At 37.9% G+C, this 25906-nt stretch overlaps 1 protein-coding gene across 1 annotated transcript; it reads right to left on the reverse strand.

The window, feature by feature from the left end:
* Positions 1–224: 224 nt before the first annotated feature.
* LOC136759054 (uncharacterized) lies at positions 225–25387 on the reverse strand. Its single transcript, XM_066713865.1, has 13 exons — positions 25224–25387; positions 17925–18060; positions 17367–17544; positions 16210–16374; positions 8435–8522; positions 6536–6660; positions 6145–6206; positions 4260–4326; positions 2753–2837; positions 2571–2646; positions 2195–2263; positions 1948–2057; positions 225–593 (listed from the first exon to the last, which is right to left on the reverse strand). The coding sequence occupies exons 1-13, from the start codon at positions 25374–25376 to the stop codon at positions 591–593; spliced, it is 1317 nt and encodes a 438-aa protein (XP_066569962.1). The 5' UTR covers positions 25377–25387; the 3' UTR covers positions 225–590.
* Positions 25388–25906: the final 519 nt, after the last annotated feature.

Genomic DNA, 25906 nt, shown 5'->3' on the forward strand with positions numbered 1-25906 from the left:
CTAAATACCTGACGTCTCCTTGTGTTCATGAACATTGTTATGATTTTTGTTGTTGTTATTGAATACAATGGGTTCAAGATTTTTAGATTTTGTTCAAATATATAGAACAATTTCTCAATCGTTGGGAAATGATTTAAACCTCACAACCAATGAAAGCTGCTCACTGTCAGACATGAACACCACACTCAAAGAACTAAAGTAAACATAAATTAGTGCATCTATCATTTCACAGTTCGACAGATCTTAATTTATTTTAGAGATTAAAAAAACAACATCACAACCTTTTCTAAAAGCAGTTCTTTAAAATACATTGTATTCTGAGGCAGTAAAACAGGAAAGTAGTGGTCTCTAGCCGAGGTTAACTCAATCTCTAGGGCAGATTTTAAAGAGTCCCTCAAGCACTGTGATTACAAACAGTGATTGAAGTCACGGCCCCACAGGTATACCATGAGCAATGTTCAAAGCCTGTGATCAGTGCTAAGCAAGCTGCATGGCAGACTGCTTCACTTCCCATTAGGACCTGGGTGATGCCTCGAAGGACAGAATGATTCAGATTGATCCCTGGGAGCGAGGCTGAGGGTCACCTTGTCTTACTGTAAGAGAAACAAAATGGTCCATTTTTTAATAACATAAAACCGACGTGTGTTTTTATATATAAAATCTCCTTTGGAAACTTAATTACTTTTTGAGGTGTGCTGGTCTGGCTTAATTGACTGATTAACTAACATGAGAACATAGCAGGTCAGGGTCTTGAGTCATGTGCAGTCGGCCAATCAGTTAGTTATCACCCTGCACAGGCATGGAACCTCTATTAATTAAAGAAAACAAAAGCTTTTATTTTCACAAAATCACTCCCTCTAAATATATTGATATAGTTCACATATGATCAGGAGGTAATTAACATCCAGACGTTTTTCCCTCCTTACACATTCTTTTTATTTTTTACAATGCAGGTTATTTTTTCTTATCTGGAAGGAAATTAACAGTTTATAATATACTTCAAATGTACTGGGATGCACATAGAAAAATATGAATATGCCAAACTTCAGCTTCCCTACAGTTATTGGGCCCATGGGCCTGTGCGGCTGTGTTCCTCGGCGCTCAGAGCGGAAAATGACAGTGATTTGCCTCTCATATTTCTAAGACAAATAATATGAGAGGTAATTAGTGGTGGGTGTATTACAATAATGAGCAGATGACGGTCGGAGAACATCTTAATATAGAAATGCAAATTTTCTTGGGTTTTGTTGTCAATGTCAGTGTCGTAACAGCTATATACAGAACCATCTGGTTTTTGTTTCGTTTTGTGTGTTTTTTTTGGTAAATAATAATTAACAAAGAGTGAATAAATGACTACACTGCAACAAAAAATAGCCAAACAAATACCTTTTAAAGGTCCAGGAAATGCACTAAATAATGCCCAAATTATATGATATGATAGAAAGTCGACTTAACAGATACAGAAGTCAGTCATTGTCAGTCTGCATTAGTGCTCAACAGGCTTGGACAAGGATGATTCCTTAGTACCTGCCCTTTCATGAAAGCCAGAATTGACAACCATAACTTACTAGATGAGTGCAATGGCTTTCACTGTCATTTTAATATTTCGTTCTTTTTACTGACTCTTTTAAAAGCAACTGACCTGTCTTTATCTCTCACACACTTCTCAAAGCCTCACAAACAGAGAAGCAGCCATGATGGACTGAGCCTTACCTTTTCCGTGTGCCCAAAACTCCCTCTTGGTCTGTACTGCCTCTCCATCCAAACATGAGAATTCCTCAGAATTGTTTGTTCCTTTAACTATGTCAAGTTATTACTTGGAATTATGTTGGTAAATTAAGCTTCCTAAGTTGTGTATCCACTGTCTAGTAAATTATATAATAATCCTGAAATGAGAAAGTTTGTGCATGTGATGAAATTTAACAAAATCCTCGAATGCAATCCTACCTGTGCAATCTCTGTCACTTCCCTGTGTTTTGGACCTTGTTTGGTGCTATTCTCATTCTCCTCTCCCATCCATGGGCACACGTCTGCAGAGCTCTCATGGTCCTGCTCATCTGGATGTGACAGACAATGCATAGACATCACAGACCCTTTCACATTGAAAAGTCATTCATAAAGATCCAAACCTATATTGCTTAGTTCACGTCTCTCCGTTGTGGATTCTTGTGGGCCTATCCTGCTGATCGTCTACCTGAGCTGAGACTGCTCATATCCAGGATCTGCCTTGTCTTCTCCAGCCTGTACTCCAGAAAGCGCTGCTCTAAACACACATTTGAGACAAGACATTGCAAATCTGTCAGGTGAGGCATGTGTCCAGAAGAGAGCAGGTTAAAGTCAGGTATACCTTTGAGTTGCTGATCTCCAAATGGAAACCTGTGGCCAGTTTGAAAAGTTTTACAAATCAGCTCCTCTTTCCACTTTAATACATACATCATTACTCAGAGATCAGCAATACATTATTTGGGTGGCCTCTTCTGTTAGACTTGTATCAGCTTTCCCAAAAGTCTCGTTAGAGTTTCAGAAATGACTGGTTCATAACTGATAATTTGGTAATGGTCATCCGTCACCTGTCATGTGCCTGCGCTGCCTCTCTCTCTCCAGCTCTTGGCTCAGGCTGTCAATCTGCTCCTTCTGTGAGACAAGCTGAGCATGGCGCCCACATAGACAAAAGTTTAGAACAGCCAGTCACACAAGGTTCATTTGAACTGCGGCTGCACAGAGTGTATAATACAGAAATCTCACAAAGTACCTCTTTCCTCAGGATTTGAACCTCGTGGAGTAGCCTGCTCATGCAAACTGCCTGTCCCTGGTAGGCTGCCAAAGACTTCTCCCTCCTGGCACAGAGTTGACAAAGAGAGAGACAAGTTGAAGGCAAACAAAATTAAAATGGCACCATTTACATTTTTAAATGTTCGCCTTTTAAAGGCTCTCTCTTGAAATTTAATATTACAACTTCCAAGTAATAATTCATGTTCACTGAACAATTATTTATATTGAAATGAAAATGGAGAGAACTGATGTTTTTGCTTGTTTTGCAGTTACAGATTAACTTTGAGGGAAAAGGCTTTGTTGCTTTTGTTGGATTCTTCACATTTTCTACCCTTTGGCTTCTTCAGTAGTTTCAGTCAGTAATATCTACAAAGATATTCATGGGAGTTATGCATAACATATTTCATTTTATGGAAATAAACTATGAGCTTCCACCTTTATACAAATGTAAGGGTTGAATTTACACCGATCAGCCATAACATTATGACCACTGACAGGTGAAGTGAATAACACTGATAATCTCGTTATCATGGCACCTGTCAGTGGGTGGGATATATTAGGCAGCAAATGAAGGATCTGAGCGACTTTGACAAGGGCCAAATTGTGATGGCTAGACGACTGGGTCAGAGCATCTCCAAAACTGCAGCTCTTGTGGGGTGTTCCCGGTCTGCAGTGGTCAGTACCTATCAAAAGTGGTCCAAGGAAGGAAAAGCGGTGAACCGGCGACAGGGTCATGGGCGGCCAAGGCTCATAAATGCACGTGGGGAGCGAAGGCTGGCCCGTGTGGTCTAATCCAACAGACGAGCTACTGTAGCTCAAATTGCTGAAAAAGTGAATGCTGGTTCTGATAGAAAGCTGTCAGAACACACAGTGCATCGCAGTTTGTTGCGTATGGGGCTGCGTAGCCGCAGACCAGTCAGGGTGCTCATGCTGACCCTGTCCACTGCCGAAAGCACCTACAATGGGCACGTGAGCATCAGAACTGGACCATGGAGCAATGGAAGAAGGTGGCCTGGTCTGATGAATCACGAGTTCAAGGTGTTGACTTGGCCTCCAAATTCCCCAGATCTCAATCCAATCGAGCATCTTTGGGATGTGCTGGACAAACAAGTCCGATCCATGGAGGCCCCACCTCGCAACATACAGGACTTAAAGGATCTGCTGCTAACGTCTTGGTGCCAGATACCACAGCACACCTTCAGAGGTCTAGTGGAGTCCATGCCTCGACGGGTCAGGGCTGTTTTGGCGGCAAAAGGGGGACCTACACAATATTAGTCAGCTGGTCATAATGTTATGGCTGATCGGTGTATATACACACTACCGGTCAAAAGTTTTAGAACACCTCCAAATAATGCTTAAGAGGGTGTAGTAACACAGTATATAACTCTGAAATGTACATAATTTTTCAGTTTTTGGTAACCTAAACTTAAAATGACTTAAAATCAGGAGCAGTGAAACTAAAAGATGAAACACTGTATAATACTCACCAAAGCTGCATCTCCAGTTCTACCTCAGACAGGTTTAAGAGAAACACAGGGTTCTGACGTCCTATATCTGGAGAGAGTAAGAGAGACAAAGAGACAGTAAATATATATATATATATATATATATATATATATATATATATATATATATATATATATATATATATATATATTTGATCTTTCTTAAATAAAATAATAGTGAGTTAAATAAAATAAAAAGTATGTTTTGTCAACACATAAGCTTCTGATTCAGCTTCTGGCCTAAAACTGGCCTAACTGTTTAAATGTTCCTTTCCACATTCTATAATCAGAAAAACTATTTTTTTATATTGATCAATCGATCGATCAATTTGCAGATGCCCTTGTCCAAGTCGACTTACAGGTTACACAAGCATTACAAAATTATATAGTTTGTATTTAATTAAGCCTTGTACCTAATTCAAATACAATATACACTCACCTAAAGGATTATTAGGAACACCATACTAATACTGTGTTTGACCCCCTTTCGCCTTCAGAACTGCCTTCATTCTACGTGGCATTGATTCAACAAGGTGCGGAAAGCATTCTTTAGAAATGTTGGCCCATATTGATAGGATAGCATCTTGCAGTTGATGGAGATTTGTGGGATGCACATCCAGGACACAAAGCTCCCGTTACACCACATCCCAAAGATGCTCTATTGGGTTGAGATCTGGTGACTGTGGGGGCCAGTTTAGTACAGTGAACTCATTGTCATGTTCAAGAAACCAATTTGAAATGATTCGACCTTTGTGACATGGTGCATTATCCTGCTGGAAGTAGCCATCAGAGGATGGGTACATGGTGGTCATAAAGGGATGGACATGGTCAGAAACAATGCTCAGGTAGGCCGTGGCATTTAAACGATGCCCAATTGGCACTAAGGGGCCTAAAGTGTGCCAAGAAAACATCCCCCCACACCATTACACCACCACCACCACCCTGCACAATGGTAACAAGGCATGATGGATCCATGTTCTCATTCTGTTTACGCCAAATCCTGACTCTACCATCTGAATGTCTCAACAGAAATCGAGACTCATCAGACCAGGCAACATTTTTCCAGTCTTCAACTGTCCAATTTTGGTGAGCTTGTGCAAATTGTAGCCTCTTTTTCCTATTTGTAGTGGAGATGAGTGTTACCCGGTGGGGTCTTCTGCTGTTGTACCCCATCCGCCTCAAGGTTGTACGTGTTGTGGCTTCACAAATGCTTTGCTGCATACCTCGGTTACGAGTGGTTATTTCAGTCAAAGTTGCTCTTCTTCTATCAGCTTGAATCAGTCGGCCCATTCTCCTCTGACCTCTAGCATCAACAAGGCATTTTCGCCCACAGGACTGCCGCATACTGGATGCTTTTCCCTTTTCACACCATTCTTTGTAAACCCTAGAAATGGTTGTGCGTGAAAATCCCAGTAACTGAGCAGATAGTGAAATACTCAGACCGGCCCGTCTGGCACCAACAACCATGCCACGCTCAAAATTGCTTAAATCACCTTTCTTTCCCATTCAGACATTCAGTTTGGAGTTCAGGAGATTGTCTTGACCAGGACCACACCCCTAAATGCATTGAAGCAACTGCCATGTGATTGGTTGGTTAGATAATTGCATTAATGAGAAATTGAACAGGTGTTCCTAATAATCCTTTAGGTGAGTGTATATGCCTTTATGTAAATCTCACAAGATTTTCCGTTATAAAAAACATATAAATGCTGAACATTTTGTAAAATGAATAAATTAGTCAATCCTGTCAATTATCTACTCAAAAATATGTATTGATCAATTGTATTTAAGTAAACAACAAACAACAAACTTATGTAATGAAGCACATTCTAGCCAGAGATATATTATTCTGGCAGAGGTAACTCACTGGTTGAGAAAGGTGGGAAGTAGCTCATCATGGTGGTGTTGATCCAGTCATCCTCCAGTTCTCTTCAGCAGGAATGAATGACATTTTATGAGGAAGTACTTCCAGTGAGCAAATAGACACTGGCTTTCTCATGACTCTGATTTATAATGTAAGTGCAGACACAGCCACAGACAAAAGCTCACACATTTTTTGGAAAGCCACCAAACAATTCTGACCTTGTTAAGTGTTGCAGAGAGTCATGCAATCATCCTGTGAATCATCTGCTGCCTATGCCAATGCATAGATTGCAATGATTTGGTGGCTAAGGGATAAAGAATCAATCACAAGGCACTAAATGATGCTTGACAAAACCAGCACCTACAAGTCTGCTAATACCTGTGCTTTTTGGTACCTGAATTTATTGTTGAGAAGGATGTCATCTGTAAACCCGCACTTGGAGAAGAAAGGGACAGCGTCTGAGTCCGCATGTGTCAGCAGGGCATGGTAAGAGCCACAGACAGAAGCGTCTTTCAGCAGCTGAGAATACAATAGATAGGGCAAGACATTCTCATTATTGTAGAACAATCTTCAGTAGATATTTCCTAAATTAAGTTCAAACTATCTGATTTGGGGCCTTAAATGTTAACATCCTTCCTACAAGGAAGCTGTCCTGAGGCTTTCAGAGGGCAGGTATGAATCAGGCTGAATCAGTAAGTCCTTAGGAATTGCTCTTCTTTTTTCTCTTAGTTTGTCTGCCATGCACCTGGTACAGGGGTTTGTGAAATCAAGAAGTAAAGTTTTAATGTGTATGTCTGACTGCTGTATTCACTTCTCTCAATGGAACAGGAATGAATCGTCATTTATTCTGTTTTATTGTCGATATTACTACTACTACCCCTACTAATGAGCTCAAACATCCAGTACTGGACAATGGGCAGAGCAGCCTTTTCCAGACTTTTAAAAATGCAGGCATCCTTTCTGTCATAACACCAGTAGGGGGCAACCTGTACCCAGAAAATGCCTTCCCAGCATGGCAGCAAGGAACGCTTGCCTGAGTTCAATCTGCAGTAAACTGAAGTAAACTAAACCACAAAGAGAAACTAAACACTTGGGTTTTTAACAAGGACATTAACTGACGTTTATTTATAGTGCCATCTACTTTGTGGAAACAATATGTGTGTACCCAGACAGCTTTACAGTCACTCAGTGGAAAACCTGGATAATCTAATATAGCTTTAATGTACATTACTCTATATGGAATGATGAGATGTATAATTTGTTTTTACTTTAAATACATAATAATATTCATCATCATCATCATCACCATCATCATCATCATAATAAAATCATAAAAAATATAATAACTGGACTCATCTGTGCATTCAGAAACCAGTTTTCTTGACCAATTCATTGTTTGATATATAAATACATAAATCATTTTGGCCTCAGATCATTTAAGAACTGTTAAGACATCCTCTATCCATCAATGCGTGTTTTCTGTACCTTCATTTTAATAAATATTAATGATCCCCAAAATTCCAGTTTCTTCGTCCACCCACCCATTATGACAGCTATGGTGTGTTAATTGCAAAATTAGATGATGAATACATTTTCATACTCCTGCGACACATCTGTTGTCACTATGATACAATTTCTGGAAAAGATGATCTTCCTCTTAATTTACTTATTTCCTACTAACACCAAAATACATACTTTTAAATTAATTTCAGTACATCCCTTAAGTTAAATAGTTGTATGGAAACAGGTAGCACTTCATTACAGAGATTTATCATTTGGATCACACTACCTCTAACGATAGATTCAATGAAAACCTTCAAGAAGAAAAAAACTCACTGGCCTTTTTGTAATGTACTGCAGTTCTCCAACATGAGATGATAAAGCTTTTTATTTTTCTTCACACAGTGGACAATAAAAGGCCACACTTTATAATAAGGTGCTGTGGTTCCTTATGAATTAATATATGAATACCACAGGATAAACACATGAATATGTCATGCACTTCATTTGAGTTCTGATCTTAATCACATGTATAACAGGGTTGGGGTTCATGTGCTCAACATCAGAACTCAGATGATGTTCATGAGGTATTGATGTTTAAATGCAGTGGTATTCATATATGAATTGACGAGGAATCACTGCACCTTATTATAAAGTGTTACCTAATAAAAGTCCCTTAGCACTTTTCAGAATAGCAAGGGGAATTTTCTTCTGTTGTGATGGTGAATTCCCCCAGACAGGTTAAAAAAATTATACCTGTTCGTTAAAAAATTATTAAACTAAAGGAACTGACCTCTAGGAGGTATCGGCCAGCTCCACATTGTTTGTATCTCTTCCTTGTGGATAGCAGGGCCAGCTGCAGCACCCTCTCGCCACACTTCCTGAGGGGCAAGGGAGAACATGCCAGTTAACTGTTTGAACTATAGCTGCAACCCACACAAAGAGCAACAGTGTTTTTCTTACTAAGTCATTTAGGTACACCAAAAACTAAACTCGCACAGTTTTTCACTTCTCTATGTTAATGGCTAACTTCTCTTCAATGGAGAATGTTGACTGCAACAAACACAATGGGGCGCTTGTTTCTGTACAAAGCCATTCTCGTCGGGAGCTCCTCTCACCCGCACTGCCCAACGGTAACTGACTTTTCCTGGCTTTGAGTGCAAGACCTGTTTCCAAAGTAAATATTTGAAAATGGAACTATTCGGCCAACCCAAGCAATTACCTGAAACTCAACACACAGCCTCAGATCAGGGAGCAGAAATAGGAAATGTAGCACAAGGAGATGCAGGCCTTCCACTGCTTGTTTCTGCCGTTCAATTGGCATATTTGCAAACTAATTGGTCAAAATTGTTAAAAAAAGCTATTTGTACAACATGAATAAAACAATTATGTGAAAATTAAAAAGAAGTAAAACAATGATAAATTCAAGAACTCACTCTATCGGTCTTCTTAAGGTAAAACAAAAAAAAAATGTCTCCAAAAATGATCTATTACAGAAACTGTTGTGTTTTTGCAGCACATTGCATTACACAGACAAGGCTTTGTTTACAATGTAATCGTGAAAAGGGAAATGGTGCAGTAAAGCTGGGATATTTTGATGTCACAATAGCCTTCAGCATTTTTTCCTTTTTCACTATTATTTATTTCTTTTTTGTGCTCTCACCATCTGGTGTTCCATTTAATCACTGTGTGTAGTGTGATCGGAAGTGTTATGAAGGGGCTGCTTTAGCACTTCAGATTAATTCACAATCCTGTACTTCTTTGCAGGTTTACAACTGACAGACTCATTACACTATAACAGTACCCAGGGTAATGTCTGTATTAAGTGCAACCCCATTATCAATGTGTCATTAAGTATATGGAAATGGCTTTAAAAATTGCAACCTATGGGGATTTTTTTTTTTTTAAGTAAAATAAAAACTGACATGATTACATTACACCTGCATAGCATCACAGAGAACACAAACAAGGATGCGGCCTGAGGCAAAATTCACAAAGTGAAAGGATAAATAAAGTCCAGTAATAAAGTGTGCACTTTCTGTTAGCTTTTGCTTAAATGGTAATTGGTAATCACAATAAAGCTCTTAAGAATAGGCAATACAAATGATATGTAGTTAATTTCGGGCATTATTGCCAAGTTGCTAAGGATCCTTGGTTGTGATATAAGTCTTTGAAGAAAATGTCAGGTTTTTTCGCTGTTGATTAAGGGCTGTTTCTCTGCTAATAGTGATTAAAAACTGCTCAAAGGTCCCTGACTGCATATATTGATTCAATTTGTGCAAAGTAGTTTATGGGGTTGGGCTTCTTTTCCCCGTCTTTTTTCCGCAAAGCATCACCTTCGTTCTAGCTGTTGAGTTTATAGTCTCCAGTGCCTTGTCTAATATACTGTTAAGCACATAAAAAAAGAACTCAGGCAGAATGCAGAGTCATTAAAATGAAAACAGCTCATAAGGTTGGTCTGAGAAACAGATTGGCGGGGTTCTGGTACCAATAAGGCACTCTCAAATATCGACCACTAAAGTAAAAATAAATGTCTGCTTGCATTTATAAAGACCTTTTTAACAAATATACAGCCCACTGTACAGTGAATGAAGTGTATAGGAAAGGGACTTCTTCAAAGCATTGAATAGTAGGAAAACTACAGTGAGACATGAAACTTATCATATGTTTCACATAATTAACTCCAAAAGAAGTCGAGTTTTACACACACAGTATGTATATACACACGCAGATACATACACATACACACAGGTATTGTTTTCTCCAAATCACACCTTCTGAAATAACTTTGTTGTCATGCTGAGCTGGTGCAAGCTTTCATCATTCAATTATTTATGCATTACTTAAGCATTGATGTCTGGGACAGCAGGTTCCACCACAAGATAATTGACTCTTAACTGCTGCTAAATGTGTCTTGAGCTGAAGGGAAGGTCACTTAACAGAAAACTTGGTCACTTATCCCATTTTAGAGTCAACGATGAAAAATATTTATTGGACTATTAAAAAAAGTTGATGACGTATAAAGATTAACTTTCAATCTTTTTTTTAAATATCTGCCTTGGAACACCATGTGTCCCTTACTTATATTATATATGTTGCATTCTGGCTATATTGTTTTATTGTGATCATGTCCTCTTTTTGCTGTAAAAATCTACCCAAGCTATTCCTAGGATGATACACTTTGAGTTGATTGGTAGGCTAGCGGTCTATAATAGATGTTCTCTTTTTCCGGTTAGCACAACACAGACGGCAGCCCACAGTCACTCAACTAGCATATGGAAAGCATTATGAGAGAGGGTGGGGAAACCTCAGCATCTCTTTCATTCCAAGTAAAATTACACATTTCTGCACACTAGATAATTCTCCATCTTTATAAGGAAAAATGCCTGTGTGACTGCAATCTTTCAACTTGCGACTTCAAATAGAAAGACGTAAGCACAGGGTTGGGTCCCTTAGAAGTCCATTTTAATGAGGGTTTTAAGAAAAATGTAATTAAACTGTACTCCCAGGAATAGGAACTGACCAGGCTTTGAGGTTAAAGCTAGGGTGGCTGACTACTGATGTGCTTTGAAAGCAGTGTGCATCTTCAGTATTATTTATGCAACTCCATCTTTGACTAAAGATAGTTTTTATAGTTTTTTTAAGTGTGGGCAAGATATTTATCCAATCTGCAACAATTCTATATTTTTCATTAAAAAACCAAACAAACAAACAAAAAAAAAACGGTCGCTCCTGCAGTTTTGCTTTTTATATTCACCATGAGTATAGCCATTATAATTCCTGTACATCTATTTGGAAGTTGACTTTCATGGCCAACTCAACTGGGGGTTCCTATTAAAAGTGAAAGGGCCCACTAAGTAAATAGTGCTGCATTTTAACATTTAATATATATGTGTTATTTTCTTTCCATAAACAAATAACTAAATAAATATGCCTTTTTCTAACATACCCTCAGGGTCCACTAAAGCAGATGCTGAAATTATTTATGTACTTCGTTTTGCTTTAGCCTTTATGGTTGGTAATTTTTTTTAAATCCTTAATGTTCTTAGACAGTACAAGTTAATTATCTGATGGGAGCATTAGCACTTTTGACCTTTTAGCATATCCACTTGTATTAGTATGACTCTCATTACAATCAAAGAGGTAAACTTCCATCCTAATTGTCTGGTTACTATAGCCCAAATGGTGCTGCTTTTGGTTTGGCAGTCATCATGCTCTTGTATGGCTGTAATGCAGAAATAAAAAACTCTGACAAGACTTGCACACCACGTAGCAGCAAGACATTTTCATAATGGGAGACGAAGAAAACACTAATGGAACATCAAACTTCTGATTACATAATCATAAGCAGGACATTCAGGAACCTGTTTTTTGTGTGTTTTTTTATCTCACTGTACAAACAGGCACATATCAACTTCTTCGTTAGGAGTAGAGTCACGCCAAAGGATCGATGGTACGCGTTGTTAGTTTGTAAAATTCATATTGCAAAACAAAAATTAGGACACTAATGTTATATATTCAAGAAGAATCTATTTTGCTGGGAGTAAGTAGAAGAATTGGTTGACCCTTTTGAGTTGTTTCCTTCTTTGGGAACTGGTATAAATGTAATCCTGTCAAATTATACTATCTTAATTGTATTGAAAACATCTGAATTAATGGTGCATAGAAATATATATGTATTTTTTTTTAATTATTTAAAATGCACATAATCAGGAAAAAACACCCCAGCCATTTTATTATTATTTTCCACAAATACATCTTTAGCATGCCATTTGTTAGAAGTGAAGATGATCTGCGTGGTTTTGAAATAGCTGTGATTTAAATGTGTTGAGAGAGAAATACTGTTAAGAATGGTACCGATACACTTGGAAAGCAATATATCCCTCAGGAACACTTAGCAGTTCATTTTTTGCATCCATTGTAATTTAGTATATTTATATCTATGTCTGTTACAGTACTCTGGCACTCTGGGCCACTCTTCTAAGGTAGGGTAGGGTGGGTCTTCGGTCAGCAAGGCCCTGGAAAAAGCAACATGCTCACAGTCTGTAATTAGTCAAGAGCCATGTGCCACATTTGGAAAGGGCTCATGTTTTCTAGGCATGATTTGTTTCATGTGGTGTAGTGATTGAAAGGCTTGAGTTTGTAGTTCTTTTTAAAGTTACTCAAATAAGACATTTCCACTACAATTAAAATTATAAGCACATAGGGCATTAAATATATATAAAATGCACAAGTGCAATACATATGTTTATCTTAGCAGAACTGGGTCAAATTCATATACATATTCATATTTATTTTTACATACATAGAATGTTTTTAAATATATCAATTTTCTTAAGGAGGAAGGAGTTAATTTTGATGCAAAAGAGTCAGATATTGATTTGAAAGGCTCTACATATACCTCACACCAGAATGGAATCTTTTGAATCTCATCCTAATGTAAAGCAGCCATATTTGATTGGGATGAAGCAAACAAGCTGTTCGAAATTGCTGTTATGGTCATTTTTAAATGGTTCGAAAAAAGGTGTCCAAGAGAAGAGAAACATAAAAGGTCAGTTGAAATGCATGGAAATACTGATTTCCATACTGACTCTCAGTTATGACATATTTTGATATTTGCTGATGCAGAGAATCTCTTTAAATAAATATCTGATTTAATAACTACTTTTGTGAGAGAACAGTAATGTACAGTTGTTGGTTTATAGTTATCATCTGTATTTTTTATTATCAGGCACTTTGCTGTGTCTGTTATGTTTATTATTCATTAATATGAATCTGAATAAAAGCCCAATCATGTTGGAAAGCCAACACTTCACAGTGAGAGGAAAGCATGCCGCTTTCTTTAAAGACTCTATACTTGAGCCTGTTTCATCATCATCAGATATGTGTGATTTAATTAAGAAATGGACATGGTTTAGCAATTCTAATTACAGCTTAAAAGGTCAGGTAGAGAGGACAGAAATAAATGGTGGAAGCTGGCAACTCTATCTATCTGTTTTTTGAAATACACAAACACAAGTCAACTGCCATAGCAGCAATTCTATTTCTGGCTTAATCCCTCATTTTAATGTTAGCACCTTCCATTTCAAAACATGATAAACCAGTCCACATTGCCCCTTTGAAGCTTTAACTGAATGACTAAATAAAAACATTACAGCACCTGTTAATTTCCATTTCAAAGGAGGTAGAATGAAATGCTCTTTCTAAAGATATATGCACACACGAGATACATGAACCAACATATTCTCTTTTCCCTAACAGTGCCTTATTATAAAAAGAGCCTGCTTATATCATCTGCATATCTCTACTACATATTTAGTTTATGTCCATTTAGGTGTGTTCTTAATAAGTCTATGATATTTAGCTAGTTTACTGTTCTCCTGACTAATGCTCTGGAGCTGTATAAAGACATCTTCTGAAAACACACCTGAAAGATTGCCTAGGAAGTTTGCAGGAGTTACAACAGGCACCATAGGATAAAATGCCAAATGACGTAAAAAGGAGTGTAGTCACCTTTCTGAGGTTTTCAAAAGATAATTGTTTCTCATTTTTATCCTATTCTTGCCATTTTCCCTGAGTGGTTGTTCTTTTTGACAGCCCCCCACCCATACCATTACTTCAATGTCTTGCTGTTGCAGTTAGCGGGTATGAGCAACCTTTTGTTTGCCTGCTGACAGAAACTGAATGCCTGGACTCCTCTCGCAAACTCTAGAACACACTACATATTTGTTCCTCCAGACAAAATCTTGTATTTTGCAAAAGACACTTACGCACTGCTATGAGTTACTCCACACCTATTTTTAGACTCGTCTTACTCATTTTTCAGGGCTATTTGAAAATACTTGAACCACAGCACATCACCTATTATGTGCTAGCAAAATCACTGAACCATTATGTTAATAAATTAACCCACCTTAAGATCTATAGACACAGCTGCTGTTTTCAAAACATTTGTCTACAAAATCAAACAGCCTCAGTTTCTCAGTTCTGCGTATTCGGAGTTTCTGCAGTCCTGCTTACTTGGTTCTTGGCTGGAGGGAGGAGGTCAAGGAGGGAGTGATGTGCCATACATAACATCTAATAATGATTGCATCTTTCATAAAGTGGGGGGGCGCTTATGATTGAGGGGGACAAATTGAGGGGGACTCTCAATATTGGGGGAGACAGGTCACCCCATTCCTTCCTAAACCTACGCCTATGTATCAACGACACAAGTCTTAGCTGTCAGCTATGACATTTACCTTCCGGGTGACAACCAATCAACCCATCACAACACCAATAATGACATATTTAATACTGGTTAACTCGACAGGTGATGAGATTAGGCTGAGCCTGTATCTTTTTTTCATTTGTTCAATCCCAATCAGAAGAGAAAGGAGTGAAAATTAATCTGGGCAATTTGCACTTAAACAAGTGGAATGGAATGAAATTGCTACCAGTTCATACTCCAAAGAAAGCGTCATCTGGTATTGATTGCCTAAAACGAGACATTCAAGTCAAGAGACCAAGAAATTGTCAATAAAGGTCCATTAATAAAACCTGTAATTTGTTTCCATCGTTTTCAGATGTGGGCTGCAGGTCTCTCAGTTTCAGAATTAAAGTGGCACAATTACAGAGCACAACTGAACCCACTAAGAGAGAAATTATATTCCCTTCTCCCCACTGACTCTCCCCAAGTAGAGGGGGATTTTTAAAGGCAGCAGGAAAAAGGCTGTGGCTTTAGGGACTTTATTACAAGGCACTTCAGAACCTCAGCCTTTGAAGAGTTAAAGAAAAAAGAATATAGAACAAAATGGTCAGGGCCTGGGCATATGGCTGATGTGGCACCCCATTATTGCAGGGGAAAAGTATTCCCTTCACAGCATTGCTAGCCTTTGTAACTGGTATGCAGTGCAGGATTTAATTTACATAAAGAATATGATATCAATCCTTATGAATTTGATGGCTTTTTTTGCTCAGGACAGAAATCAAACCTATTGTAACAAAGCCTGTTTTTCTGATATTTCATTTCATATCCTCTTCTGTGTCTTTCGTGTTCTTCTCTGCTGTTACTTCAGCTTAGGGTGACATGTCAAAGTCATTCATTTAAACAAACAAAACAAAACACTGTTGAAAGGAGTTCTTACAGCCTGCAATTCTTAAGGGACAGCTAGCGCTTAACAAAGCTGAGAAGTCACTGGTACAATTTAAAGATTAAAAAACATCACCTCTTCAGATTTAGAAGTCTCTTATATTAATGGATCTTCTTGGCATCTTATGTAAACTTTTAAGTTACATGCTTTGAGGAGATTTGTGAAAAGCTGTGAACTAAATAGTTATAATAAAAGCAAAAGATTGCCCAAGGGGAAGTAAAAAGAAAAAAGAAGAAAAAAGAAAAACTACCAATTGGTACAAATAGAACAGGATACTCTGCAAGTCAGAAATTACTATTCCGATACAGTACATACTCTAATGATTACATGATTAGCGTTGGCCAAACACTATTGTCACTTACAAATTAAGTTTAATCATTAAAACCAGTTCTTATGAACCGGTCAATTTTTTAAACCGTTTCTGAGTTGTACTTACAGACGTTTCACTTCATACGTGGCTGCAGCCACAATTAAGGACTCGATCCCCACAGCACGAGGGGGAATCTCCTTCTTCTCGACTGTTCTGAGCCTCTGAGATCGACGATCTTTTGCCGCCAGCAGGAACTCATTTACTCTGCTGTCGAACTTCTCCCAGTCTTCCCTATGGGCACAGAACCATGCATTGTGGAAATAATACAAATTATAATAATAATAAAATCAATTAAACAAGTGTTTTTAGAGGTTATCAGGTCTTTAGGGATCCTTGACAGTCCAATCAGTGTTTTGTCCTTCAGAATGTTCATATCTTCTAATACCAAACAGAACTAATGTCTGAATGATGCTTTCAAATATTAACTGTGTTTGAAATGAGGTCAATCGAATGTTTCTGTGCCGTTCTCTCTAAGAAAATATAATCTCGAAAGCAACAACTGTGGCAAATACCCCAGGAATGGGGAGTGTGATTCAAAAGATGCCAGTTTTACCTTGCCAAAGTCAGCCTGGCCTCTTGCTGTGGATTTTACTAAGCCTAGTTAATCTCATTATCTCTCTATTATAGCTGTTCATGTCATCTGATACTTGCCTTATGTTTCTTTACTAATCACACTCCATAAGTCAGCAAATATGCCAGGCAGTTTTTACAGTGGTATATCAACATTATGAAGTAATGGTCATTGGTTGTGATCTGTATTTAGAGCTGTACATAGAGCAGAATTCTGCTTTACAACTCCCAAAGCACTCTAACCTCCCATAAACATGAACACAAGCAATTGTAAATAAATGTCTATCTCAACCCCTGTGGATATCTTGCACATGTATCTTTTTAACAGTCCCTTTATGGATGTGAATCACTTTTGAAGAAGGTGACAGCCGAGACATTAAAAATAATAATAATAATAATAATAATAATATTAATAATAATAATAATAATAATAATAATAATAATAATAATAATAATAATATAAGTTAAATAAAAATAAGCAAATTGTATCAGAAGTAGAACTGCTTGTTAAATATCCAGGCTTCTGTTTGTGTGACACCACAAGAAGTAATTCATTTTTAGGTCATTCCACAATGACTTAGATAATATGCAAAATTTGATCAACTTTCTGGAAGGAAGGACGGTTATTCATTGGATGTGGAAAAGGCACACACCAATCAGACTCTTCACCCGACTCCTCGTCTTCCCCTGCACTGCTCTCTGTATCACTGAAAACCTCAGAGAACCGGCCTCGTCTCAGCTCTTGTGGGTCTGTAGTGGCATCTAGTTGAAGAGGGGCAGGATCTTTATGTGTATGAGACAGAGAGCCCTGCCTGTATTCCTCCAGGACCTCTGGAGACGGAAAGGGAGAGCATAACAGAAAGGTGAAATGAACCAGGGAGGTACACATGTTTACAATGTGTACATGGCATGTAGGGACTGTGGGGCCATTATTTTCCAAGGACATAAGTTGAGATATTATGACCATCCTTGTTGTGGCTTCATCCTGAACCCTTATGTGACTGAAGGAGTGGAGGAGCAAACTGGTGAGCCCAAATGGGTGAAAAAACTAAAAGAAATATAGAAAACCACAGTTATGTGTAAGAAAGCAAAGCTGAATGGTGGTAAAGCATGGAGAAGTATAGCAACCCATGATAGAAACCATGGAAAACCAAAGTAAACGCACAGAAACGTACCAAATTACTTTCATAAGGGATTATATGGTGTTGTACCTTTATGGTGGCGAAACAGTACAATGGTGGTAGCTGTGCTGGAGTGGACAATGGTGTGGACATCCTGTGGGCCCACATCAGGCAAGGAGACATCATAAAGGGCAATGACTGCACACAGGACATCGTCATTGCGTGTCTACATACAGGCACAGACAGAAAAGGGAAGTCAGCAAGGAGCAACCAGTTTAGAACCACAACCTATTTGCTGAGGATTGAAAAATTGTCTTAAGACCTAAAGTTTCAGTCTATTGGGAATACAGAGCATCATTGTCCAACTTATTTGCAATTTATTTTTTTCTTCTTGGAAGTGTTCGATAGACCTTTGAAATTTTTGTTGTTGTGGTTGTCGTTTCTATATTTATATATCAGGAGTGTATAGGAGGTCCAGCTACAGCAATAATTCTCTTTGAAAGCTTTATTGAATGTTATGCTGAACGGTGTTGATAAAACAACATGTCGAGAAAAACTAAGGAGCATTCTTCTTCTTTCATCTCTTGTGCCTCGGTCTTTTAGGGCCACATGTTCGGTAAGACAAGGCCTTTTGGATGGATTAAAATGGAAGTCACAGCCAACTGATTCTATATAAAAACACCAGATGAATAATCACATATAGCCCATTCTATTAAAACCATCATTGGGTAATAGGGGATAGTCAGACCTGAAAGAGGAAATATTGTGATGAACATATTTGCAGTACAAAGCATAAGGATACTTATATAATGTAGGAAATAATTAATTGTTCAGAAAACAAAATAGAAAAATGATACCACATGTCAGATGCACTGAAATATTTTGCAGGATTGTTTCTCCTGGACACGAGTCTCTCCTCCAACCACCACGCCTTGTACAGAGCAATTCTGAGTCACCTTGGAAAGTTGCATGATGGCCATCATATTTAAAATGTTTGGCTCTACTCAAACCAAAAATAAAGCCTTTTAGATATTTATGATTTTCCCCATCCTGCAGGTAAGCAGATAACGATGTGGCCTGCCTGGCAATTAACCATTTCAGAGGACCATTTTATACAATCATATGACCATTTGTTTTACATATACATTCGAAATGCCCATTTGGAAACAGGAATTCAAATTTGCTGACCAATGTAGTATCATATAAAATTTAAAAGGGGAACACTTAAGCATAGACTCAGATATTAAGTATTCTTGCCCTGCTGATGAACTACAAAATAAATCTTTAGGAAGTGCCACGCACAGTGTGCCATTCACGATAGTTCACACCTGAGTCACTTTGCATATTGCACCTGCACTTTTAATGGCTGCCAAGTGGCATCTGTAGTGCTATGCAGATTAGCTACACCTGTGATTTTTTTTTATTATCATGATCTGTCAGAAATGGCTCTGAGGATTTATGAAAAGCTATGAAGGGCATGTGCTGCCAGTTTGTATGTTTTGCACAAATTAATTCAAAGGGATGAGTCCCAGCTCAGCTCCTGGACTGTTTATGGGCATTGTGAGGAAAGATATTATCTCTCTGAAAGATGACCTATATTTATAACCAATGCCGCTAGATCATTTAATTTCCACCTGGAGAGTGTATGCGTGCGTGTGTATGTGTGTGTGTGTGTGTTGAAGGGTTTTTTATGTACTGAACCTATTTAATATTGATACAATCAATTTAACAGCCTCAGACACAGAGAACAGCACTCGGTTTTTGTTTATCAACAAAGGGGAGTTTTGATGCTTTTTTGACTGCGCCAGGGTGATAATGCTGGGGTTAAAAATTGATGATCCATTGTCCCGAACACTGCAAAGAACCTTATCGCACAGAGAAAATGTGTATTATTTTCACCCCATGCTATAAAACTTGGTATTGCGTATAAGAACCTACTTATTCCTACAACTGAATGCAGATACCATAACCACTTTTGGAAAATCAGAATTAGTGTGAATGGTATTTGCATTGATTGGTATCTGCATTCAGCCAATCTTATGCCAATGTTTTAAGCCTCCTTGTTTGCTCACTTGGCATCAGCATCCAAAGTTCAATTCAATGTCCACTCCTATAACAAAGAATATTAGAAGTCATGGGATCGTAACAAGTTTTCGATGACCCTCCACATCATCACACCCTATCGAATACCACTATCAACACAGTACCCAGTGCGACTGTTTACTGCAGCATAAATTAAATATTAATGCAGTGACAGCTGGGTTTTTTTTGCCATAAAATTTTAAAATAGCGTACACTCAAGATATGACAAACGCTAGGATGGCTGTTCTTGTAAAAACTTGAAGAGATTTCATACTTTTCAAATTCTTATGTATCTGGAGTATTTTTCTTTACATTGTTCACTGCATCTTATCATGTGTATATTGGCTTTTGCCTTTGAAGACATTAACCTTTGATCTATATAATCAGATTTTCTGAGGGCTTAGACAAAACAAAAAGGAGTTGTGCAGTATTATTGAATCCAGTTTCTCGCCAAGCTCTGTGACTGTGTGCTTTGTTACAAATATATGTAAACATATATTTTTAAATAAATGTTATTTAAAAATAAATACAAATAAAACATATTATTTTAAGATTTACTGGAAGCTGGATAACAAATTTTAATCTCCAAGATCTATGCCCATGTATTTAAACATTTGCATTTGTATGCCCTCTGTGTCAAGGCGGTGGACTTTAATATGACAGGGCTCTGTACGTTAATCAAGTTAAAACAGGATCTGTCTTAAAATTAGAGCAGAGACCACCCATATGCTTTCAGGTCCCTCCACCCATGGGTAGCTCTCTGATGTTAGGCGGGGTTTCACTTAGCTTTCTAAACTGGGAAGAAAGAGAAAATAAATAGAAGTTAATACAGAACTGGCTCCAGCATTGCTGAGCCCTTCCCTGTGGAGAGCTATGGTAAAAAAAGAAAACAAAATCCCATTATAATATAATGTATAATATAATGTAATATCTCCAGTATTATCTCAATCAGCACTAGAGATTTCTTTATTAGTATTATTTTGGTGTGTGCAGCACTCTGAATAAAATCGCACACACGCTCACACTCTCACACACACACATACACAGATGTACATTCAGAAATAAAGAAACATTTCCTTGGTAACGACAGAACTTTGTGTCCTTGTAATTCTTCAGAACAATTGTCAATGGGCTTTACTATTTGTTACATTTCTTCTTTCATCTCCTTCCCTCTGAGTTCCTTTGATTCAATAGGTAGCCAAGGTAAATGCTGGTAAAAAGAAAACCAGAGAGTAGATTTGATTTAAGTTTATTTATTTAGTCTGAAGGCATTTAAACCTCCCTGTCCGAATAGAGTATGTGTTATTGTTAAAATGATGAACTGCCCATTCAATACCCTTTTAACGGTATAGCCTTCAAATGTGAAGGAGAAAAACTGCTTAACCGTCTATTCTATTCAGAGCGTATACTGAATGCTGCCACAATAACTGAGGAATATTTGCATTTAAAGACCAAAGAAAACCTTTCAAGGCAAACTCTTTTATACATGTGTTTTAAGGGCCATAAATTCAGTTGAATTGATAACACTTTGTGGGTTACTACGAGGTAGGTTAATAAGCCAAAAATAAACAAATAAACAACATAAAAAACAACACGACTCACCCAAAAAATAATTTCCCTAAAGTATTCTCTGGTTTCACATAAACACAACAATACAAAAGTAAGCAGAACTATTTATTGGTTCAATTGAAGTACCTAGTCCATTTCTTTCCACAGCTTCATGGAAAATTCCAGTCTGATTCTGTCATTCTCTTTCTTAAAAGGCCTTTTTTGTTTCCTGAAATTAATTTACAAGAACCTCACACACTTAATAATAGCTGTGCCAACGCATAGAGCCACTCAGCTGAATGCATCATAGCATCACCAAGTAATGCTTCTAACTGTTGTGCATTACTCTAATTTTCAGTCCTCCGTGAAAAGCATGTGCTTCTCTATAATTTATAAGAGCATGCATACGCCAGATAAAACATTACGTCCTGCTCCGTGGCCATGGACTGCCTCAATTAAGCTGTGTGAGATGGGTCAGGTATTCTATGTCAACAGGGACACGTTAACAGAGAAAGCAGAGCTGGCTTTCACTCAACAACACTGGCAAGCAGAAGAATGCAAGTGCCACAGGGGAAACTATACTAGGATCACATGTCATATTATATGTCTGAAGCCCTAGGGCATCCAAAGGCAGTCAGACTGACGCAAACAAATAACAATGCAGAGTGCCGTTAACAAAAACGAGCAGCGAAGCACAACAGACTACACACAGGCATGTTTCTAATTTTCAAGAAGGCCACCCCCAACCCCTTTCAGGACTACAAAATTGGTAGTCCAATTCCATGCCACCTAAGATAGTGCATATATTGAGTTAAAAACACAGGCACATAAATCACTATATTAGTGTTGCTGAAGTCATCCACTGCCTGTTGTACTGCTATTTATAGTCTATTGTACTTCACTAGTGTCCTTTTAAATTGTAAACTGCTGCACTTAACTTATTACATTGATGTGACCAATGTTTTCTTTGAATATGTAACCACTGTAAACATATTCCTTACTTTGCATGTGTGTTCATGAAAGGGAGGGCACAAAACTGGTTGAGAATAGCAATTTTCATGTCCTGTAAACATAGTCACTATAGACCACAGCAAAGCAATTCAAAGGTTCGCAGTTTGCAGCCTCAGGGCTACTTCTCTCCCAATCCACTCCCTCTTCTTAATGATATCCAAGTTACTATCCATTACATTATTTAAAAGCTGGCCCTAATGAATTCTAAATCAATGCAAATACCAATATTATAATGCATCATATACTGTACCTAGCTGTGGATTTGTCAACTCCAACTGCCCCTTACTACTAAAACACTGTATAGCCTAACAAGCTTTAAACAGTTTTGGGCAAAACATGGCTGCACATCTGCAAAAAGGCAAGTAGTTTGTTTAACTAAATATAAGCAATATTTCTAAAGAAGTATAACAAAAATAGGATAAGTCTATGTGCTGGATATATTATTCAAATAAGTACATATTATTTATATAAATAACATTTTTATTTACATAAAAATATTAATATAGAAAAAGATTAAGGATATAGGCTACATTATAAATATATTACAGGAATATGTAAGTAAGTCAATATACACACACAAACATATATAAACACCGATCAGCCATAACATTATGACCACTGACAGGTGAAGTGAATAACACTGATAATCTCGTTATCATGGCACCTGTCAGTGGGTGGGATATATTAGGCAGCAAGTGAACATTTTGTCCTCAAAGTTGATGTGTTAGAAACAGGAAAAATGGGCAAACGTAAGGATCTGAGTGACTTTGACAAGGGCCACATTGTGATGGCTAGACGACTGGGTCAGAGCATCTCCAAAACTGCAGCTCTTGTGGGGTGTTCCCGGTCTGCAGTGGTCAGTACCTATCAAAAGTGGTCCAAGGAAGGAAAAGCGGTGAACCCGCGACAGGGTCATGGGCGGCCAAGGCTCATTGATGCACGTGGGGAGCGAAGGCTGGCCCATGTGGTCCAATCCAACAGACGAGCTACTGTAGCTCCAATTGCTGAAAAAGTTAATGCTGGTTCTGAAAGAAAGGTGTCAGAACACACAGTGCATTGCAGTTTGTTGCGTATGGGGCTGCGTAGCCGCAGACCAGTCAGGGTGCCCATGCTAACCCCTGTCCACTGCCGAAAGCACCTACAATGGGCACGTGAGCATCAGAACTGGACCACGGAGCAATGGAAGAAGGTGGCCTGGTCTGATGAATCACGAGTTCAAGGTGTTGACTTGGCCTCCAAATTCCCCAGATCTCAATCCAATCGAGCATCTGTGGGATGTGCTGGACAAACAAGTCCGATCCATGGAGGCCCCACATCTTACAGGACTTAAAGGATCTGCTGCTAACGTCTTGGTGCCAGATACCACAGCACACCTTCAGAGGTCTAGTGGAGTCCATGCCTCGATGGGTCAGGGCTGTTTTGGTGGCAAAAGGGGGACCTACACAATATTAGTCAGCTGGTCATAATGTTATGGCTGATCGGTGTATATACACACTACCGGTCAAAAGTTTTAGAACACCTCCAAATAATGCTTAAGAGGGTGTAGTAATACAGTATATAACTCTGAAATGTACATCATTTTTCAGTTTTTGGTAACCTAAACTTTTTTTTAACCTCTGGCAGTTTACCACTTACCTTTGTACCATTTCAGGTTACTCAATAGAATTGAACGGCTTACATTTCAATAAAAACTGGAAAAATGGCGGTGTTCTAAAACTTATGACCGGTAGGGTGTGTGTATATATATATATATATATATATATATATATGTATTGTTTAAGAAAGGAAACATTTGGGTTAACTAATCTTCTACTTTAAAGTTTGGTATGAGCAATTAAGCAGACATGGTTTCATGGGAAATAAGCAGATAATGCAAATGCTGAACTTGTCTGTTCTGTGAAGACACGACCTTTCTCAGTAATAAGAAATATGCAAGTTATAAAAATTACTGCCAAAAATATCCCGTCAGCATGTATCCCTTACAATGCTAAAACTTCAATGGGTTTTTTCCATGTCTGCCAGCAATTTGTATGTTTGTTATTCAAGTAACACAGAACGAGAAAAAAAAAAACAATAATGTTTGTGTAAAATTACATAAAAAAAAACCTAAAATCTTAATGGTACAGAATGCTCTGACTCAGCTAAACTAAAACTGAGCCTTCAATTCACCTCCTCGCCGAATAGGGCTACATGGCAAATAAATAAAATACCAAAAGAGTCTTCAGACATGGCTCGTGTTTAACAGGAAGGCTTTGGCTGTTGCCTTGGAAAACAGTAGTCTTGCAATAGTCTGGAAGTTTTGGGACAGCTCATGTTAACTCAAAATACTGTCCTCTTAATGTGGGTTGTGTGGCTGGAAGGAGATGCAGAAAGCAGTGAGCAAGCATGAATAAATAAATCAATGCAAACTGTGTTTTTAGTTGAAATATATATTCTGTAAGTGAAACAGATATCTGAAACAGTTTTTAGCTTTAGTATTTAAGCACAGAATGTAATGCTTTTTGCATCCATTATGAAATTATTAATAATAATAATGATAACACAACAATTGTTTTAAATACAGAAAAATACAGAAACATCTGGTGAAACCAAGGTTTTTCTTAAATGTCTTAAAAGTGCAGGTTTGCTTTAATATCCACATAACTTCCAGTGAAACCCCAGATTTCCTTTCTGGATGATATATGAAACTATTTTTTTCAATGCAGCAGATTAGAAACAATGATCTGACATAAAACATGAAAGAGTTACCTTTGGAACCGCAAATGGTGGAGATGTCATTCGGAGTAGTTTGTGGAAGTTGATGCTTACTGGCAGGACAGTAAAGACCTTCTGAGCACCAACAGTCTCTTTCTGCTGTTTGAAAACCACCTCAGGCAGATGGACAATATTGCTGTCTGCCATCCTTGTTACTGGTCCTTGAATAAAACACAAACCTGAGTTACAATAACATAAAGAACATCTAAAAGTAGGCTTAACACATCCAAAAGTGCTCAAACCCATTTGTAATACTTTCTTGAACTTTATTTTCTCTATGCATCCTAAGTCTGATTGATAATGTCTCTGTATTACTTCTATTAAGGCAGGAATGTTCTTAATACACCAGGTGAGCTGGGTGCGGATTTATTTTATTAATTCATTCTTACTTTCATCACTTGCCCACTTATGTTTTATTGGGTTTAGTTCAGACTGGGCTTATACATCAAATCAGCTATGGCAAAATCCTGGTTTTTAAGAAACTACTGTATGGATTTTAAACTCATGCTCAATGCCATTGTCGTATTGAAATATCCAACTACTACATATTAAATTGAAATATATTCAAATGTATAATTGCATTCACAAAATATATTTTGGAACAGACACAATATAAATCCCCTAAATAAATCATTGTTTTCCAACAAAATCATAATTATGTCAATCGTCTGGATTTA

The sequence above is a fragment of the Amia ocellicauda genome, chromosome 9 (genome assembly GCF_036373705.1).
Source record: "Amia ocellicauda isolate fAmiCal2 chromosome 9, fAmiCal2.hap1, whole genome shotgun sequence".
Taxonomy (NCBI): domain Eukaryota; kingdom Metazoa; phylum Chordata; class Actinopteri; order Amiiformes; family Amiidae; genus Amia; species Amia ocellicauda.

Bases quoted from the DNA above. Each gene is read 5' to 3' on its own strand.
- LOC136759054 (XM_066713865.1), bottom strand. From the start codon at position 25,376: ATGGCAGACAGCAATATTGTCCATCTGCCTGAGGTGGTTTTCAAACAG. The intron at 17,545-17,924 runs GTACAACACCAT...TTCCGTCTCCAG, and splicing joins ACTGTTTCGCCACCATAAAG to AGGTCCTGGAGGAATACAGG. The intron at 2,647-2,752 runs GTACTTTGTGAG...CGCCATGCTCAG, and splicing joins TTCAAATCCTGAGGAAAGAG to CTTGTCTCACAGAAGGAGCA.